General features: G+C 33.6%; 1 protein-coding gene across 1 annotated transcript; it reads left to right on the top strand.

Annotated features, from left to right (window-relative positions):
- Positions 1 to 2,502: 2,502 nt before the first annotated feature.
- LOC132550347 (uncharacterized) lies at positions 2,503 to 19,426 on the top strand. The gene is made up of 12 exons (XM_060214397.1): positions 2,503 to 2,732; positions 3,234 to 3,343; positions 5,005 to 5,143; positions 6,517 to 6,620; positions 8,541 to 8,597; positions 8,904 to 9,071; positions 9,335 to 9,465; positions 10,558 to 10,700; positions 12,553 to 12,637; positions 13,285 to 13,343; positions 14,357 to 14,458; positions 14,685 to 19,426. The coding sequence occupies exons 1-12, from the start codon at positions 2,523 to 2,525 to the stop codon at positions 14,754 to 14,756; spliced, it is 1,380 nt and encodes a 459-aa protein (XP_060070380.1). The 5' UTR covers positions 2,503 to 2,522; the 3' UTR covers positions 14,757 to 19,426.
- Positions 19,427 to 20,515: the final 1,089 nt, after the last annotated feature.

Raw genomic sequence — 20,515 nt, 5'->3', positions numbered from 1 at the left:
TTGACCCCACCCCCTCGCGGGATTAGGATAGTAGTTGGCCAGACCAACAGCTCAATCAGATTCGAGTTCTATTCACACAAGTATACTTCAGACCAAATTTTGACATAATCCCGAGTCATTTCCGCGGCAGAGGAAGAATTATATATATATATATATATATATATTATATATTTTTATTTCTTTTTTTTTTTTACTAAATTTCCCCTTTTGAGCCTTACCCCCAGGCCCCAGGACCGACAACCAAATTTGCTTTCTGAACAGATTTTGTTTATACGTTTTCATTCCAACAGAAGACGTTTAAAGCAATAGGTCCTAAGCTTCTGTCTCCAGTGGAATGAGAAACCATATCTTATACAGATAATAATACAATACAATTTTTTTAACTATATATAATGTGTCCCCCTCATCCAAAGATGCTTAGGAGGATAAAATCCTGCCAATTCCATAAGTCCAAGTTCAACGCATGGTGGATTTAAATAATTTGCAACCGATCTTCAGTATTTCTCTTTTGGATCCGCCCTCAGTCCCCATGAGGTCAAGTCCTACTATTCATTCAAAACTGTTTTCATTTCCCATATGGATGCTTAACCCAAGGTTAAAATCCGCTCAGTCGTTCATGATAAATGGCGATGTTTAAGAGAAAATGTTGACGGACGAGGGATAACGCACACTGGTATCCAAACTATTTAAGTACTCGTATGGAACAATTTCTCAGGTCCCTTGGCATCTGAAGAAGATATTAAAACACCTTTGCATTTCTTAGTGTATATAGTATAGTGATGGAAATGCTGTGTCTTTACAGAAATTTTAGAACATAGGCTCTACCCGCGAAACATTGGTAGAATATAGGAGATGGGGAATGGGTGAGAGTTGTCACCAGCCCTGTTCTATTTCTAGTTTTCAGTTCTTTTCCGGATTTGGCATGCCCGGGTATGATTTAGACTGTAAGCACTCCTTGAAAAGATGGCTGCGTCCACGAGAAACTCCTGAAAGGTAAATAGACTTTGATCGCGAGGCTAAATCTCGCTTGATAAAGCAAATTAATTACCAATGCATACAGAACGAAAAATAGGCATTTGAAGCTAAGTTTCTACATGGTCTTAGTATTCAATGCTTCCAGATTGATAGGTAGTTTGCATTTTGTTTGGATTTTTAGGTTATCACGCTTGGTTACCGACTGTATAAATATTTAAGGGTCGGGCCATTTCTGTACCAGGTTGTATTGGTACTCTCTTTTCACATAAAATGACACTCTAACTGTGTAAATCATTTTGCCCTTTGTCCTTCTTGTTTGTTTTCACATTAAAGAGTTAATTTTTTTCCGAATATGCCTTAAACATGATTGACTTTTCGTCGCTTTCCTTGATAATTCGGTGGATGGTGATGTACATGTCAGCATCTGGTTTATGAGTGACAACAACCGCCATAAAGCGTTTTCATATAATAGCCTTTAAAATATATCATAAAGTTTGCGATATCAAGAGTTAACTTTTCCTCGATTGTCGCTGGCACATGTCTATTGCATATCACACTTGCGATCATCATCTTCAAACTATATATCTAAGAATACTTCATTGAATTAGTGACGCCAAGAGATATATTGTTAATATGATCATAATACATTAGTGTCCTAATTTGGTAAATAAGTGTATTATGGTCTTCTGATGTCGCTAACTTCATTGAGTATTTTAAAGATACAGCCTGAAGATGCTTCACTACAATCCATGTGATTTGTATAAAATGTACACGCGTCATACTTCTTTGTCTTTGCATATTTTGACTGAATGCACCCTGGATTATATAGTGGGTTTATCACATGTCCATGTTGGCCCAGTAAAGCTCTGAAATTCTTTACTCTTCTATTGATATCCGCACATCTTTTGCTTATAAACATCTTTCATTTCAATAATTTTCATTATTTGAAGAGATGTTAATTTCTTAGCTTCCAAAATCACCAATTTTCAAGAGGTTAGGACCCCATAAAAATGTTTGTACAGCTGATTAAACACTATGCAAAGTGTGCCTTGATGATGACCTAGCTGCCCATATGAAGCCGAAGTTTTTCGTCCTACACCATTGGCCAATTGCTATGGATACCATACAGTGAACTGCATATATAGTATTCAGTTATGTAGCTATATCCACCTGCTAGTTCCAGAAGATTCTACCTCAAAATGACCTTGGTATGGGATGATAAACTCAGAAAAGGAATAGACAAAATTAAGGTATTGATGTATGAATATTTTCCTTTCCAGATTTACACTTCAGACTGCTGATTGTCACTTCACATATCAAATGATGTCTACAGTACAATGGAAGAGGTCTCATATTGTGGCCATGGCAGTCTCTGTCGTCTTAGTGATCTTTATCCTGTACAGTAGTATATAGTCACTCTCTATATCTACTGTCCACCCAAAATGACCTTGGTAGTAAAAGAATAGACAAAATTAAGGTATTGATGTATGAATATTTTCCTTTCCAGATTTACACTTCAGACTGCTGATTGTCACTTCACATATCAAATGATGTCTACAGTACAATGGAAGAGGTCTCATATTGTGGCCATGGCAGTCTCTGTCGTCTTAGTGATCTTTATCCTGTACAGTAGTTCTAGTCACTCTCTATCTACTGTCCACCCAAAAGCTCCTAGCAGTAAGACAATGAAGCAGCTTAATACAGTCTACTCTCATTGGCCAAGACTACAATTACCAGACAATGCTTTGGATGTATATGTAAGATCCTCTTGTGTTTACTGTCTCTCAATTTGTATGAAAAGTTACGGGAAAACCCTTTTCAAAAGTACTATGTTGGATTTTTGCTGTTACTGACATAGCAAAGCCAGCAAAATGGATATTTCATGACAATGTGACTTATTGCTGAAAATATCAAAGTGCAGAAGGGTTATTAATTTTTGTATTTCTTGTAAAACTTTATAAGCAAAAAATATCTCTGTCTTTTTTGTACCTTTTATTGGAAATCAAGGTCACTATGCCTTAAATTTGTTTTGAAAAATGTCAGTTATAAGAACAGCTTCAATGATTTTGTGTTTAGTAAGTTATCTATAAAAAATCATTTACCAAGAAAGTATCATCGTTATTGTGACTTCATATCCACGGGATAGTGATTAAAATTTCTATAGATGTTATGTAAGAGAATATCTTGTATGAGTTGATGTTTCAGGGTTTCTTATGTCCAATCACCATCAATTTTGTTCTTGTTTAATTTCATTCCAGACTAACTTCAAGAAAGATTGTCTTCAAACATCATCATCATTGACTATGAGTCTGGCTGAAATCCAGCAGATTAAAAAAGATTGGTCAATGGCTACTGATTCTCATTGCAGGTCTGTTTTATAATCCTGTCCCAGGTTGATGAATGTTGCTTCACTTGAAGTGACAATTTATTTAAGTTGGATATTTTTATAGCTAAGTCCTTGAAGTTTGATATCCTAATTCATATGTCCAGCTTGTAAACATTTAACTCAGAGATGTTATACTGAAGGCTCTCCTGACATCCTGAAGTGACATCATGATAAAAACATTGTTTTTTTTATTGATTGTACATGTTCTATATACTTCCAGTTACATTTCTATGCTAATAACAAAAGTTGATTTCTGATGTCCAGCATGACTACTTCTTTGGTTTGGGAAACTCCTCTCAACTTTAGTGCTGATAATGTTAAGTGATAGTTTTGAAAATGAGACAGTTTATTTTGTAAACATAAATACATGAAGACATGCAAAAGAGTGACACAGTCAGTAAAATCCTGTTTTTCAGCACAGGATTTTGTTAAATATGTAACAGGATTTTGTTAAGTATTTAAAATAAAAATATTGTTTTACTGTGATGTCACTTTAAAACAGCTCTCAATACATTGTTGATTATGTGGTTTTGGTGGCTGTTCATAAACAATAGTTGACTTGGTAGAGTGAAGGACAGTGAATCAAATAAGATTATAATGACCTGACCTACTTTTAAAATCACTGAAATTAAATACACAAAAAAAAATTCTAAAAAATGATTCTGAAATAACTGACTTAGTCCACAGGTAACTCTGGTGTAACACTATTGGTAATTCATATCATGTATTTCTCAGCTAGAGAAAAGTTCTCTTTAGTTCAGTTGGTTGAGCATAAGACTAATAAACCACATGCCCAGATTCCAGATCCTAGTAAAGACACTGAAATATAAACAATGACTGCTGATAAATTGGTGCCCATGTAGGGACTTAGGAATAATAATGTCCCATAAGCGTCACTGCAACCCCTGAAAACTTGAGAACAAGTTTTTGAGTGGAGGAAGAGTATGTAACCCACCGATATGATACTAGCAACGATAGACCACTTGGCGAGAAAAACTTCCTGGTTACCTCAATCAGTTAAGTGTTAGAATAGTAAACCAGATCCTAGTGGAGGCATTCAAAAAATGACCTTTGTTACATTGATATAAATTGTGTTATATCTGATCTGATCAGAGACCTGACCTCAGTTTCATGAATCTTCTTTCACTTAAGGAAATCTTAACTACCACAGAAAAACATTACGTAAGTTTAAGAAAAACTTAAAGGAAATTTCCTTAAATTATGTAATGCATATTGGCAAATTAGAAATAGAAAAATTTCTGAAGTTAAGGAAGATTTGTGATTAAATACCTATTGATGACCCATTCCCAAGGTTACGAGGTATTCAACTCTGTTGAATGCTTCAAACAGCAATAACGTTTGTCAAAATATATTACTGTTATTCATTTTGTAGGTGTGAAATCTAGTGTGAAGTTAGATATTGGGCTTGCTTAGATGGAAGATTATAAAATTTGGTCCACAACTTTTACTTTTTTTTAATGTGACAATGTCAAATGGGTCAAAAGGAAAAAAATGCAATCATCATGTACATCAGGTAAAATTAATCTGTCTTCTATATTGTTATTCTGTTTATTATACGTTTTCTAGACAGAGGTGTAAAACCAGAAAACTAATGTACAGTTATGTGATTTTAATCTTTTCAGAGATTTGTACAAAGCCTTTACATCCATCTTCACCATAACAGATTTCCCTGCCCGAGTGGTCATACCTAAAACATACGAGTCTAAAGTCCGTAAATGGCTTGGAAATAATGATGCTCTCTTTCAAAATGCCAAACATCAGGTAAATAGAATTGGGAAGGATTCTGAATGAATGAAATATGAAAATCCAAATGTTTAAGATTCCTAGAAAAAACTGAAAACAACTATATATTAGACTGATATGATTTAAAAAACTTATTTTCAAAAGAATGCATGTAACTTCAGTGAAGAAAAACTGTCTGTTGAATGTGCTATTGGTGATGAAGTGGATTACGTATTGCTTGTGATGTGAAAATGTCATTTCTTGTTATCATGTTACTGTGATTAAATTGTTATTGCTTTTCTCAATAATCTGTTCCATGTCATCTTGGTCTGAGAAATTATTAATTTAAGATCAGAGGATACATAATATACAAAACAGATAAATCATGAGATGACACATAATAAATAACAGATAAATGATCAGATGACACATAATAAATAACAGATAAATGATCAGATGACCTACAATAAATAACAGATAAATCATGAGATGACACATAATAAATAACAGATAAATGATCAGACAACACACAATAAATAACAGATAAATCATGAGATGACACATAATAAATAACAGATAAATGATCAGATGACACATAATAAATAACAGATAAATGATCAGATGACACATAATAAATAACAGATAAATGATCAGATGACACATAATAAATAACAGATAAATGATCAATGATCAGATGACACATAATAAATAACTGATAAATGATCAGATGACACATAATAAATAACAGATAAATGATCAGATGACCTACAATAAATAACAGATAAATCATGAGATGACACATAATAAATAACTGATAAATGATCAGATGACACATAATAAATAACAGATAAATGATCAGATGACACATAATAAATAACAGATAAATCATGAGATGACACATAATAAATAACAGATAAATGATCAGATGACACATAATAAATAACAGATAAATGATCAGATGACACATAATAAATAACAGATAAATGATCAGATGACACATAATAAATAACAGATAAATGATCAGATGACCTACAATAAATAACAGATAAATCATGAGATGACACATAATAAATAACAGATAAATGATCAGATGACACATAATAAATAACAGATAAATGATCAGATGACACATAATAAATAACAGATAAATGATCAGACGACACACAATAAATAACAGATAAATCATGAGATGACACATAATAAATAACAGATAAATCATGAGATGACACATAATAAATAACAGATAAATGATCAGATGACACACAATAAATTACAGATAAATCATGAGATGACACATTATATATAAATGATAAATGCCCAAAGTTTCTGCTGTTTTAAATTGTGATAAGTTTTACCATGATTCTACAGTTTTTTAGTTTAAAAAATGTGTTTCTGTTGCTTGTTTATTTCAGACTGTCCTTTATGTTTACAATGAATACACAAAAGAAGAAAATGTGTTTAACCCACTGCGAGAGAAAAGGCCAATAGCTAAACCTGATCAGCCAGAGAGAGAGTAGTGAGTAAAAATAGTCATAGGTTGTTTTAACGGAGAGACAATAGTGATTAAAAATAGTCATAGATTGTTTTAACAGAGAGACAATAGTGAATAAAAATATTCATGGATTGTTTTAACGGAGAGACAGTGGTGAGTAAAAATAGTCATAGATTGTTTTAACAGAGAGACAGTGGTAAGTAGAAATAGTCATAGATTGTTTTAACAGAGAGACAGTGGTAAGTAGAAATAGTCATAGATTGTTTAACAGAGAGACAGTGGTGAGTAGAAATAGTCATAGATTGTTTAACAGAGAGACAGTAGTGAGTAGAAATAGTCATAGATTGTTTAACAGAGAGACAGTAGTGAGTAGAAATAGTCATAGATTGTTTAACAGAGAGACAGTAGTAGAGTTTAGAGAGACAGTGGTAAGTAGAAATAATAGTCATAGATTGTTTAACAGAGAGACAGTAGTGAGTAGAAATAGTCATAGATTGTTTAACAGAGAGACAGTGGTAAGTAGAAATAGTCATAGATTGTTTAACAGAGAGACAGTGGTGAGTAGAAATAGTCATAGATTGTTTAACAGAGAGACAGTGGTAAGTAGAAATAGTCATAGATTGTTTAACAGAGAGACAGTAGTGAGTAGAAATAGTCATAGATTGTTTAACAGAGAGACAGTGGTGAGTAGAAATAGTCATAGATTGTTTAACAGAGAGACAGTGGTAAGTAGAAATAGTCATAGATTGTTTAACAGAGAGACAGTGGTAAGTAGAAATAGTCATAGATTGTTTAACAGAGAGACAGTAGTGAGTAGAAATAGTCATAGATTGTTTAACAGAGAGACAGTAGTGAGTAAAATTTTTTGTCCAATAAAGTCTTTTCTGGGAGCATTCATCAGTTCCACTGATATTCTTGTTCAACTGATTAACTGCCTCTCAGCGAATGTGAGGGGAATATCCTTTTTAGGTCATCTGGTCCAAAGGGTAAAGATGACCTATTCCTGTCATGCATTATCTGTTGTCATCCGCAGTTGTTAACTTTTCATTTGAAACACTACACTTGCTTAACGCTTTGGCAGATTTCAACCAAATTTGGTCTGAAACATCAGAAATGTGATTGACAATATTTTGCTTCAAAATACTACTTTTTCTTAATGCTTGAATGAATTTCATCCACATTTGATCTGAAACATTCATTTAGGGTGAGAAATCATTTCATAAATTCAGAAAGTTTATTCAACCCCTAGAGATTTAAGGTGGTTGGGGGGGGAGGCCCCAAAAGGGAAAATTAGACAATATTTTGCTTCAGAATACTACTTTTTCTTAATGCTTGAATGGGTTTCAACCAAATTAGAACTGAAACATTCATTTACAGTAGGAAATCATTTTGTAAATTTAGAATGTTGATTAATCCCTAGGGACTTGGGGGTGAGCCCCATAAAGGAGAAATTAGGCAATATTTTGCTTCAACAGTCAGCACTAGGATAGACAGTGTCATCCTCAGAGGGAGGTCACATTCTCTCATTGACTATAAATGCTAAATGGCAAGTGACAACAATATAGACACATTAGAACTAAGACTGATTAAAAAAATACCCCATAAATGGATGATAGTATCAATGTTATGTCCCTAAAGAGAGGCAACCTACTCATGTTGATGTTAGATGCTGCTTGGTGGTGGACAATGGCACAGACACATTTGGACTACAGAAGTCTATAAAACTACTCAACAATCAGATGATAGGACAGACTGTTCCGTCACAACTAGAAAGGCACACCTTAGGTTGATAGTTGTTGCTTCATAACCAGTGACTGAGAACTCGCTTCTATAAATTCTGCATTCCTGATCACAAGAAATTGTATTTTAATTCCCTTAATTTCTATATCATTTAGTTGTTTTTGGGTCTATCATGGACGTTACCAATATATTTTACTTTTGTAGCGTTGAAGAACTTTACAAGAAGACTAAGCCTACCTGTGATTTCTGCAAGTACAAAGAGTAAGGCTTTGATTTCACGTTAAGAAATTCAGGAAGCAGCGGTTACATAAAATTAACCTCTGTACTTAAGATGAACTTTTATTTCATGTGTATTTTCCCCTTATGGAAGGAAGATAGAGAACATTTACTAGTTGTCATTTCTTTATTAAAAGTAGCTTGATATATTTGATAAGTACATGTGTCAAAATTTGATGGAGGATGTGTTTGTAATTGAATTTTGATGATCTGCATTCATGGATTTACAGAAATACTGCAGAGGATGTGTTTGTACCTGAATTTTAATGATCTGCATTCATGGATTTACAGAAATACTGCAGAGGATGTGTTCGGACGTATAGAGTCAAAGCTGTCTTTCTCTGCAGCCAACACGTTCAAGCTTGGGGCGTGGCATACACTGATTCTGCCTAAAAAACATCATCCCTTGAACTGGACTAAAGAAGAGTACCTTGATCTCGCGAAAACCTGTATAAAGTGGTTTGTGATTTACAGTACATTGTATGGAACAATTAAGAATAACAAATAGAAATTGAACTTTTTGTAATATTGATATATATATAAGACTGTGTGTCTTTCTTTTAATCAGCGGGCGTGGGGGATAATGTCACGCTTTGTGTTACCATGTTGAGGTGCAGTTAGTGATGGTGAATTTAATGAACGTTGACAGGTAATGCGAAGTATGTTATTGTTCTGGTTTGTACTTGTCACTTATTTCAATTAAATTTTAATACATATTTTAGGATAGACAAGGCTCACGAACAGAACAAAGCCTTTGTGTACCCTATGTTGATAATGGATCTACTGCCACATGGAGGAGCTAGTCAGATACATCCTCACATTCATGCGTTTCTGGACCGAGACCGATACCAAGGTATGCTAACCATTAGTTCCCTTAAAGCCCCGATCCCTCTTGTACCCTGCTGACCATCAGCTTTCACAGATCCCCTACCACTTCTTTCACCTTGCAAACATCAACTCCCACAAAACCCCTTTCCCTTTTGTACCCTGCCTACCTTCAGCTCCCACAATCCCCTACCACTCCATTACCATGCCAACCATCAGCTCCCACAAAAACCCTTTTCCCCCTCTTTTACCCAGTCTACCCTCAGCTCCCAAAAATCCCCTACCACCCCATTACCATGCGAACCATCAGCTCCCACAAATGCCCTACCACTCCTTTACCTTGCCAACCATCAGCTCCCACAAAACCCCTTTCCCTCATTTACCAAGCCTACCCTCATCTCCCAAAAATCCCCAATCTCTCTTTTACTCTGCTGACCATCTGCTCCAACAAACCCCCTATCCCTCTTAGTCCCTACCTACCATCAGCTCCGACAATATCCCTACCACTCCTTTAACTTGCCAACCATCAGATCCCACAAAACCCCTTCAGATTTTCATGAAAATTGCTCAATGTCACTACTACAATGGGTAGATGTGCATGAAGGGGCAATTTTTTGGTTCATTGATTTTTGTAAGATTTATGCCATTTTCAACTTTGTGTCTGCAGCTTGCTCTTAGTGGAGCTTTGCATGTTAAAAGTGATAATTAAAAGGACCAATCTTCATCTTTATATTTTGTGGCGGCATGTATTGTGTCAACGACACTCTTGTTTTATTCACAGTTACATTATCTACTTAAATAAAACAAGCTTTGTTTTGTATGGATGAAAGATGAACATATTTACTGATATTGAAAATAAAGATCTGTTGCTGAATTCATTTCAAGTAACTTTATTCAGAAAGAGTAATTGTTTTTTGTCCTGTACTTTTACGTGGTAAAGATTATTATATGTGTTCAACTTTGACCCATTTCAGGGTCAAATAAAATAAATTTTTGCAATTTATGTCAATTAATATCTTCTCTTATGAGATATACGAACCACCAAGATAAAATACATTTTCATTTAACATGAAATTAGAAATGCTAATTGATGATGAACATTTGATATCAATTTGCACAGGAGCAATGGAGAACTGGCGTATTGGTGCTCAGCGCTATAGCGAGGACTTTCCAGGCAGGAACTACTTCACTGATCTTATATCTGTCCACTCTGCACTGGGATTAGGAGTTACCTTTGGAAAGGCTGTTGCTTTTGCAAGTCTTGTAAGTTTTTTTCTTACCTCGTACGTTTTTTGCTGACAGAATATAGGATGTTAAAATGGAAAGTTTAGTCAAAGGATTGATATTAGTCAATGAAAGGAAGGTGTATGAAATTGGGGCCTGATTCTGTAAAGGTCACTAGCAATGAACAGGTGAAAAGTAATAAGATATGTCTGAAAAAGTGATCTGTGTATTACACGATATACAGGTAGCACTCTTTCTATTCATTTAAAGTGGATGATTTCTTTAAATGTAAACCTTGTTTGATTATTAACAAATCTAGTGAATTTTGTTAATTTTTGCTCTACAAACTGAAATTGTACAAAAAAATGATTATGATAAGATTTAGTGAGTTTTCTTAAATTTTGCTCTACAAACTGAAATTGTACCAAAAAAATCATTTTTGATTGTGAGATGTGTAGTAAACATTTTATGTAGGATTTAGCTTAAATTATATTTATATTCAATATTTAACAATATTACATATATAGGTGGGATATACATGGGATGGGAAAAAAACAGAGCTTATATTAATCTCTTTATGTGCGATTAACATTTCTATCCACTTACTGTAAGTTTGATAGACTGATAATAGTTTATCAGGGTGTAATAAAGTTCAACAAACATAAATACATGAATTCATGTCATTACATTGATCAATCTAATGTACACTGTTTAGTATATAGGTTTACATCAGTAAAGAGAATGCATGACCATCAAACAGGAACCAACAAAAAGAGTGAATATTGATTACTTTATGTTAATCTTGCCCACTGATCACTCTCAGTTGTCAACAGATTTCTTCAGTCTTAATAGGCTGAATTACCATGACATGAAATGGTATTTTCTTACACATTAGTTTGATTAACAATTTTTTGAAATTTTAAACATTTAACAGTGTACTGTAAGTTAATTCTGCTACACTTTCATTAACACTTGATCCTAGATGTGCAAGTGTCTTTGGTCCCCCCTGGTCCCTGTCATCTGGATCTATCTTCTGAATCTACCATCTGGATACCTAGCAGCAGACCAGTACTAAACAGGGACGAAGGGGGCCACAGACTCGCAGTGGTCATTTGTCTGGTGAAGGTGACCATGTAGTCATGGAAATATTACACACTAATCTTCTGCTAGTTGTGTTAAATGAAATTCTATTCTACTGACATTACCAACCGGAAGAAAATGGTTCAAAATAAGAGTTTTCAACCAATATCTTTAAATCTTGGTAAAATTTAAAACCACAACATGAGATTGAGTTCTTGTGGATAACATTTGATTCAGTACTTTTCATTATTTTTATCTTGTCAAGAGATTTCTTTCAGTTTTCTTCTCATCTCTTTAAAGTTTCTTATGCTTTCATTTATCGTTCAAACATATAGCTGTGTTTTCACTTAGTATTACCATTTTCATATTTGTATTCTTTTAAATACACCAAATCCTGAATATTTTTTTTGAACATGGGATGGGCAAATATTGTTCCACCCCACAATACTCTAACCTAGAGCATTTTTCCTTGGCTGGCCCTATCACAAATGGATTGCAAAGTAATATTTAGAATAGGATTATTCCATGACTAGAAGCTGTTAAACAAAATGGTTGCCTCTATTTGATGTTGTCCTCCACATTTTAGATTTAAAACCTGTCAAATTGTAAATTTTCTGAGTCATGTGATAAAAATTGTCTTAAATCTGTTTCTATTTAGTATGAAATCTTATGAAACTCATCTCAAAGTTTGCAAAAATATAAAAAATGAAGATTGCTCTCATAAAAATCTCCTATAATGAAAACTTGTTTATGGTCCTAAATATATAAGTAAGGGTGGTCAGATTTTGTTCAGATTTCTGTTGTTTTGCAGCTTCCTAAAAGGGACAACGAGGTAGTGATTATCAGTGAGGAGCCAGGTGACGACTATTTCAAGCTTATTTACTTTGTTTATAGAGGTTTGTATTGTTGTTATATAAATACTCCAGAATTATATCTTGTGAAACCTCTCAAGGTAGCAAAGAGTTGTGGCTTTTTAAGGAAGGTGACCTTTTTATAAAGTTCATTTATAGTTCTATACTCTATATTGAAACACAAAACATGTGACGTTCATACACATGTACAGTTTAAATATGTGACCATGTATTGTTTGTATATTACAGGTGACCTTTATAGACATGTGTTTGTATATTACAGGTGACCTTTATAGACATGTATTGTTTGTATTTTACAGGTGACCTTTATAGACATGTATTGTTTGTATTTTACAGGTGACCTTTATAGACATGTATTGTGTGTATATTACAGGTGACCTTTATAGACATGTATTGTTTGTATTTTACAGGTGACCTTTATGAAAATATTTTGTGTAGTTCCAATTTGAAAAGATTTAGGATACATATTATTCCATGACCTCGTACTAACCTCAGAATCAAATCACAGTAACAATGTCCTTTAGCAAGCTTGGGCTTGTTAAAGAGGAGATTCCAGGATTGAAGCAAGTAACGTACATAATACCAGCAACACACTTTATTTTGATAGTGAGTTCAAAGATCCATAGACATCAATGATTTTAAGTGCAACGATTTTGTATTTTGTATTTCAGCATTTCTTGATGATATGGAGAAGCTGTGCTATAGTTCAGGATATGCATTGCCAAGTCTGGTTTGTATAGTCCTCCACATTTATATAACTCTAGTAATAAGAATAACTTATTATTCCCTGCCTAATGCCTTTGATGGGGAAGGGTTCTGTCTGTCCTTCCATCCATCCAGATGCTGCTGTCAGCAAGATATCCACAAGGACTAGTCAGATTTTAATGAAACTTGGTTGATACACTTGTTACTTTAATCCCATGGCCAAGTTAGATTAACAGCGACTTCCAGATATACCTAATGAGACCATATTGGCTGATTTCTTTAACAAATCTTGGATGCTGCTTTCTGACTGATATCTTTTGAAGCACTGTTATTGAAGAAACTTGGATGATGCACTTGTTACCTTAAAATTTGTTTAAACCTTTAAATGACTTCTTCCCATGAACTAAAAGGCCTAGAGGCATAACATTTGTTTGGTATATTTTATGAGACTGCTGTGACCTGATTGGCTGATATCTTTTGGCACTCTAAGTGAATGCTCTCAGAATGTTATCTCTCGAAGGAACGAATGAATTATGATGAGACTTGCTTGGTAGATTTGTTACCTTAACCCCTTGTTCAAGTTAGATTATCAGCAAATTCTGCACATGTTTAATGAGGCTGCTGTGACCTGATTGACTGATGTCTTTTCCAGTTTTCCATGTTGCTCGCTTTAAATGTATATATTTTTATATTGAATATTGGCAGAGGATCTTGAAGACTATGTCCTTGTTTTCTTTGCACTGGGACTAAAATGCACTTCCTTCTATAACTCTGTATGTCTAAAACTTTGTTATATTTGTACCAGGTACATATATCAACATGCATTGTATTGTAATCAGACAGATTATCAAAAATTATCAGTTATTGGAATTTAAAATTATGTCAATATTAAGAGAATTTATTATCAAATCCATTGTCATTATAAAATTTAAAATAGAATTTGTCTGAAGTAAACTTCAGAAGATATGTTTTCTTGTCTTTGTTATGTTGACATTCATGGGACTTTATCTGTACTGATGATAAGTGTTGAAATTGTAGGACAAGGTCAATCCAGGCCGTCTACCTGCTTACACCAGGATAGTGACCCGCGGGGCTGTAGCAAGTGTACGCTCAGAGACAAGCTCCCTGGAACTCTTTACTGTAAGCTTTATCCATTATTCTGTATAACCACCAAGCAGTAAGCTGCCCAAGCGGCAAAATATATGCAGAACATGTTGCACAAAGCAGTACAAGCACTACACACAGTAATGCATAATTCTTGTGTTTCTATTCATACTGTGTACAGATAAATGTACTTGTCCTCATAAATTGTATGTGTTGCAGTTATGCATTTTTAACATAAGATCACATTTTGCTTTCTTTACAGTCTCAAAATGCTAATACAGATCCATATCGGGTGATTGATTATGTGAGGAAATCCATTGCCAAGCGATCATGACCAAGGAAAAAGATCTACAGTATCATTAATATGTTACGATGAGATTGTTTTTATGTATTTTTCACAACAAATATCTATGCACTGTTAAAAGGGTAACTTAATCTGAGAGAACATTGCGTCTTCTAGTGTAACTGTATATGATAGTTAAACATGATACAAATACCCCGGGTAGGTGATGTTCTTTTCATATTGGTCGATTAGAGTTTGTTACTATTAGAATTCTATATAAGTTATGTTAAGGAAGAACTATGAGTAATTCAAACCATTCTAACAATATGACATCAGTTAAATTTTGATAGGCAGTACTATGTTATGATGTTGTTTGCCTGTCCATCATCATTTTGAATGGCAATCTATATATTTTTAACTGATCTCGTTGTAACTTAATAGGCTTAATAATTTATTTGACATTTTTTTAATGTCCCCAAATCACAAGTTTGGGGGACATATTGTTTTTATGTTGTCTGTTGTCAACTTTAACCTTGCCCATAAAAATTGCATTGTAAGAGGTAGGTCTTTATATTTGGCATGTGTGTTCCTTGTGGCAATACCGTTCTGGTGGTACCAAAAGTATTGACCAAGTGACCTTGACTGTAAACTTTGACCTACATTTGAAAGTAACAAAAATAAAAAATACTAAGAAGACCAAAATGTTTCACAAAGTGTGCATGCAATTAGCACATGCATTACTTAGTACAGCTTTAATGTCCCACTTCACAATTTTATTGCAACTGGGATCAGTTATAGTTTTTCATATTGGTTTATTTTGGGGCTTAATCATTATAACTACAGGTTGTAGCTTCTCGAGTGCCATGTTGATCCAAAATTTTCAAGGAGTTAATTCCCTTTGCTTTTCCTTTCATTCTTGTCCAAACCTTATGTCAAAGGTTAACTGGTCTATAGTTTAATTTCATAGGTTTTATGATAATATCTCTAAAGTTGATCTTTCTTTGTGGTTTTTTAATTTAACAGTTTCACTTTCCTGTATTTTTTATGTATATTTTATTTTGATAAAATGTTTTTCATTCAGATATAAGACTGACGTATGTTTTCATTTTGAATGAATCTTATTATATGTACATCTATCATATGGTATCTAATATGTTTTCTCACCTTACAGTTAAAACTTGTCTTGAAATTCTTGAGTCTAAATTCTGTTTGAGTCAAAATAATCTCCAAGTCCCAATTTTTTTCCTTCTTTATCTTTGTTATTGTAGGTTGTATGACTTGAATTTCATTTAGTCAAAATTTTGTTAACATTGCGGTGAATATTCAGTCCCTTCAGTTGTAAGGTAAGAGGAAAGTCAATGGTTCTTTTGTTGTTTGTTTTTGGGTTTTTTTTAATCAAAGAAATACTGCTCTGTTGTCAGCATCATGCTAAAGTACCAGAGCATCATCTGTTTTACATAGTCAATCTTTATTATACCCCCCACCCAACTTTAACATATGTAAGGGATGAAGGGGGGATGTATAGTATAGTATTTACTTTGTGCATCTTGTGTATGTGGTAATAATATTTTGTATGACATATCTCATGAACCCTTTGATAGATTTAATTCATATTCACACCATAGCATCATCCCACTAAGGTCACCCCTGACCGTACCATGGCTTAGAGGGAACAAAAGGTGGGGTTGCTCGCTTTCTTTATATTTTAATTTTCTTTTTCTCTTTTTCTTGCCCCCACTCTTATCGATTCACAGGAGATATTCATTTTTCATTAGGATAAGTTTATAAAAATGTACATATTTTAAAATCTAAAATCACATTTGCCAAATTCAGATTTAACAATCCTGCAAGCTTTGTAATTTGCCATCTAAATTACATTGTTTCATGATGGTCAGTAAATGTTTTGTAAACAAACCAAGCAGTAGCAGTGGACACTGCTGGTATTTTGTTTGTCATTATTGTACTGTTCAGTATTTTAACAGCACAGAGCTATCATCAAGATTAAAGCCATGTAAAAAAAATATGCTCAAATACTTTGTTCCTGGAATCAAACCCTGGATGGCTAGATGAAAGGCGAATGTGTTATCACTGTGTCACGCTTATATATGGATATCTGTAATTAGAGGGCTACACAAAAGAAATTATTCAATATCCATGCTGTCCATCATATTGACATATCAATATGATGGACTGTATCAGCATTTATATCAAACCAAAATCTTCTAATAATTGGCCTGAATAACAATCATAACTAACCAAAACATGAAAAAATTATTTACATACATGTGAAACTGTAACAGTTCAGTGATGAAATTTCCTGGTATCTGATCAAAAGACAGTAATGGTAGAAAACATGACTCCATTAGGCACCCATTAATAATCCATTGGCTGAAGAAATCATATCAAAATGTTATATGAATGAATAGCAGAAGGTCAGATGATGGCATGTGATATCTGAAAATGATTTGTTCATGTATGTGGTCAGGCCCATGATACTTTAGCTATCAACTGATGAGGAATCACATTTAGGTCATTCCTGTAGGTGTACATGTGTGATGGGAAAGAAGCTAGTAAGGTGACATGCATTCTCATCTTCAACATATGTATATGTGCAAAAGAGCCAGTCATAAAATATACATATCTATAATTGTTTCGAGAGAAACAATCAATTGTTGTATTTTTGTAAACATATTGTAGCCTATTAATGAATTTCCTGCACCAAAATGTAAACATAATATATCTATCATTGAAATGATATGTAGTGGTTACTTCAAATGAAGTCATAGTTACCTTTTACTAGAAGCGACACTATGGGATCAGAGCTTGCTGTAAAAACTCAGAAGTATATATGTTGGACTCTGTCTAAGCCGGATAGTGCAATCCAGATATCTGCCTATTCCGGTCAAATAAGGAAGTCCCAATTCCAACAACATCATTGGACTCTCTACAATCCGGAACTCACTAAAAAGCAGTCAAATTATTTGGTCCCAAAGATGCTTGGTTTAGGCAGATTTTGCTGTATATTTTCTGTACAAATTGAAAGTGTTTGTAAGAGTGCTGAGGAGGAAAATAAAGGTCTCAAATTGAAATAGTCTAGTCCCGAAGGTTAACCAGATAAAACACTTGTCTTTGTCTTGGTTTTTTTTTTCATTTACTATTTTAGTATTCTTGTGCAATACTTGTAATGTCATACTATGATACAAACATTGAATAGAAATATTTTTTAACTCCTCTTAAAGAATTTGTTAAAGGATTTCATTTCTGTATATTTTGCTGTTTATTGGTACAGTGTATGTTCATATTCTGTTTGCTTTATTTCCCTGATAGAATCATCTGTATTATCATGCCTTTAGTATTTTATGAGAATGTTAAAGATTTCCTTCATTTCCAAATCAATGAGGTCAAGTATAAAAAAGACATGAATGAGTTTTATGTTGTAGCGTTCCAAAATCATTGTCAACATTATGAGGTTTTTGCATTGAATCTGAACATGAGGCATCTTTATTTCACACAATCTGTGTGTTGTGTACATGTACCAGTATTGATGTTCTGTTCTAAATTTATGGAGGGGACACATACAGAATGAATTCACATGTTGAGTAACAAGAACTGTTTATAGGTATGTATGTGTTCATATTGAAGATGTCTTGGACTGACACTTCGTAACATTTTGTTAGCTAGAATGCTGAAGCCAAACAAATAATCTCCAATCCTAGATTTGGATTGGGGAAAATGCATTAAAAGTGCCATTCACTTGTGTGTCTTTTCTACTTTTCATGTGTTAGGTGTATAGTAAAAGTGAATGCGATAATCTTCACCTTGTCTGCATGTACCCTCTGTTTGAAGGAGTGTATGATTTTTTTGTTTTGTTTTGTAATTGACCTAATTGTGTATGTTTTTGTTTACACATGTCTGTTTACTTTCTATTTTTGATAATGTCATCATGAATGTCTTCATTTTTGCATTGTAGATATATCTATCATTAACAGTATATTGCCAATGGCACCCTTGAATTAATCATTATTTGCACATGTAATTAACAATTTATCACATACAATTAATCTTATTTAGTTACCTGGTATCATTGATATGACTAAGGACTAATTTTGATTATTTAATGTTATTGAGCCATAACACTCCATTTTTCGTGTTACAGATCATCGACTTGAAAAAAGTTTAAATATAATTCTTTTAATTTGAGCACAGGATTGCAATAGTTTGACATATATAATTGACTCTTTTCTTTCATAATTTCTTGCATCGCGCATTAACCAATCCAATTCAACATTAGAAAATAACATTGATGTATTCATGTCTTGTGATAACATTTAAAAATGCCCAATAGAAATGTTTGTTTCGTGTTGGATTAGATTGCAACACTGTATCTTAATGATTTGCAATGTATATCTAAATTGTGTGTTATATGTCTAGATCATTTACACCTAGCGTGACAGTTGTATGTGGTCATGATTTAATTATTATGAACAACTGACCATTACATTCCAACCATTATTATCAGGTACTATGAATAAGCATATTTGTCTATTTTATTTCCTTTGTTTCCTATCGTGTAACTATCTGTCTGGTTTTTTTCCCTCATTTTTTCTTGTTTTGAAGCTTTTTTGATCTTGTATGATGCAGTAGGCACACATTATGTATGACATATACCAGTACCTGTGATATAACAGTGTTAAAAGTATAAGTCCATTGACACAATATGATTTGGGATTTTGAAATACATTGATTATGTTCCAAATTTGTTGTTTTCTTTTGTTTTCTATTAACTTCTTAGCTAACCTTTTTGAAGAATAAGGGGGCTCATGTAGTCAACCTAGCATTGACATCAACGTCAACACTACCAACCTTAATTTTTTTGAAGTTTTTTTAAAACAGCACTGATGAAGTATTATCAATATTCCAAGCCATATTTTTCATATATCTGGGACCCAAAAGGGGTAAATTTCTTAATTTGGAAACGCATCTTTTATCAAAGTGTTTGATCAATTTTCTCATCAAGCAGTACTGGATGACAAATGTCAGATCATTGAGTACTTAACGCAAATGAATTATTAGCGATATACTGAGCTATGTTTTTGACATGATTTCTGATATCAATTTTCATCATCATAAAATAACTGCAAAATATCGACATGTCCACAAAATTGTCAAAATCAAAGTCAATAAAACGGGGTTGTAATGCGGGAAAGATTTACACGGCGATCTGTCAAACACAAAGGCTGCCGTCTTTTGCTTCATCGACGACACCCATCACCTTGGTCAATCCAAGGGCCAAGCGCTTTCATTTACAGTTATCAAAACTGGTTATAATGTTTTGTTTGTATTTGATAATTTCCTTGTAGTAAAAGCGTTGTGGCGCTCTATACTAATACTTGTGAAACAGTCTGACTTTGGCCGATCAGAACCATCGAGGTGAGATTTAAATGACCGACAGTCGGCCATGACAACACCCTCAGTTATCGTTAATATTATTTCTGTAATGGAAATCGAAACAAACACTTCATACACTTACAATCATCAACTTATGTGTATCATTCTTTTCACATATACCTTTACCATATGCAGACAGTTCAAAAGAGGAGTGGGAAGGGGATAAGGGGTTATTATTCAACTGTATGGTGGCATGTTTTGTCAAGTAGATAGTTTTCTTAAAATTTTAGTTTCTTAACGATACAAATACCAGAGTTGACCTCAAAACAAAGTATTGAGGTTAAATAAATTTCAACGATAGTAATTTACGGAGATTTCAAGTGTTTTCGAATATATCAAAACTATATATTTGAGACATGTCC

The sequence above is a fragment of the Ylistrum balloti genome, unplaced genomic scaffold (assembly GCF_031769215.1).
Source record: "Ylistrum balloti isolate Yb309-2 unplaced genomic scaffold, AGI_CSIRO_Ybal_v1 Utg369624, whole genome shotgun sequence".
Classification (NCBI taxonomy): domain Eukaryota; kingdom Metazoa; phylum Mollusca; class Bivalvia; order Pectinida; family Pectinidae; genus Ylistrum; species Ylistrum balloti.
The sequence above is the reverse complement of the archived record's forward strand: the minus strand, read 5'-3'. Positions and strand labels throughout refer to the sequence as shown.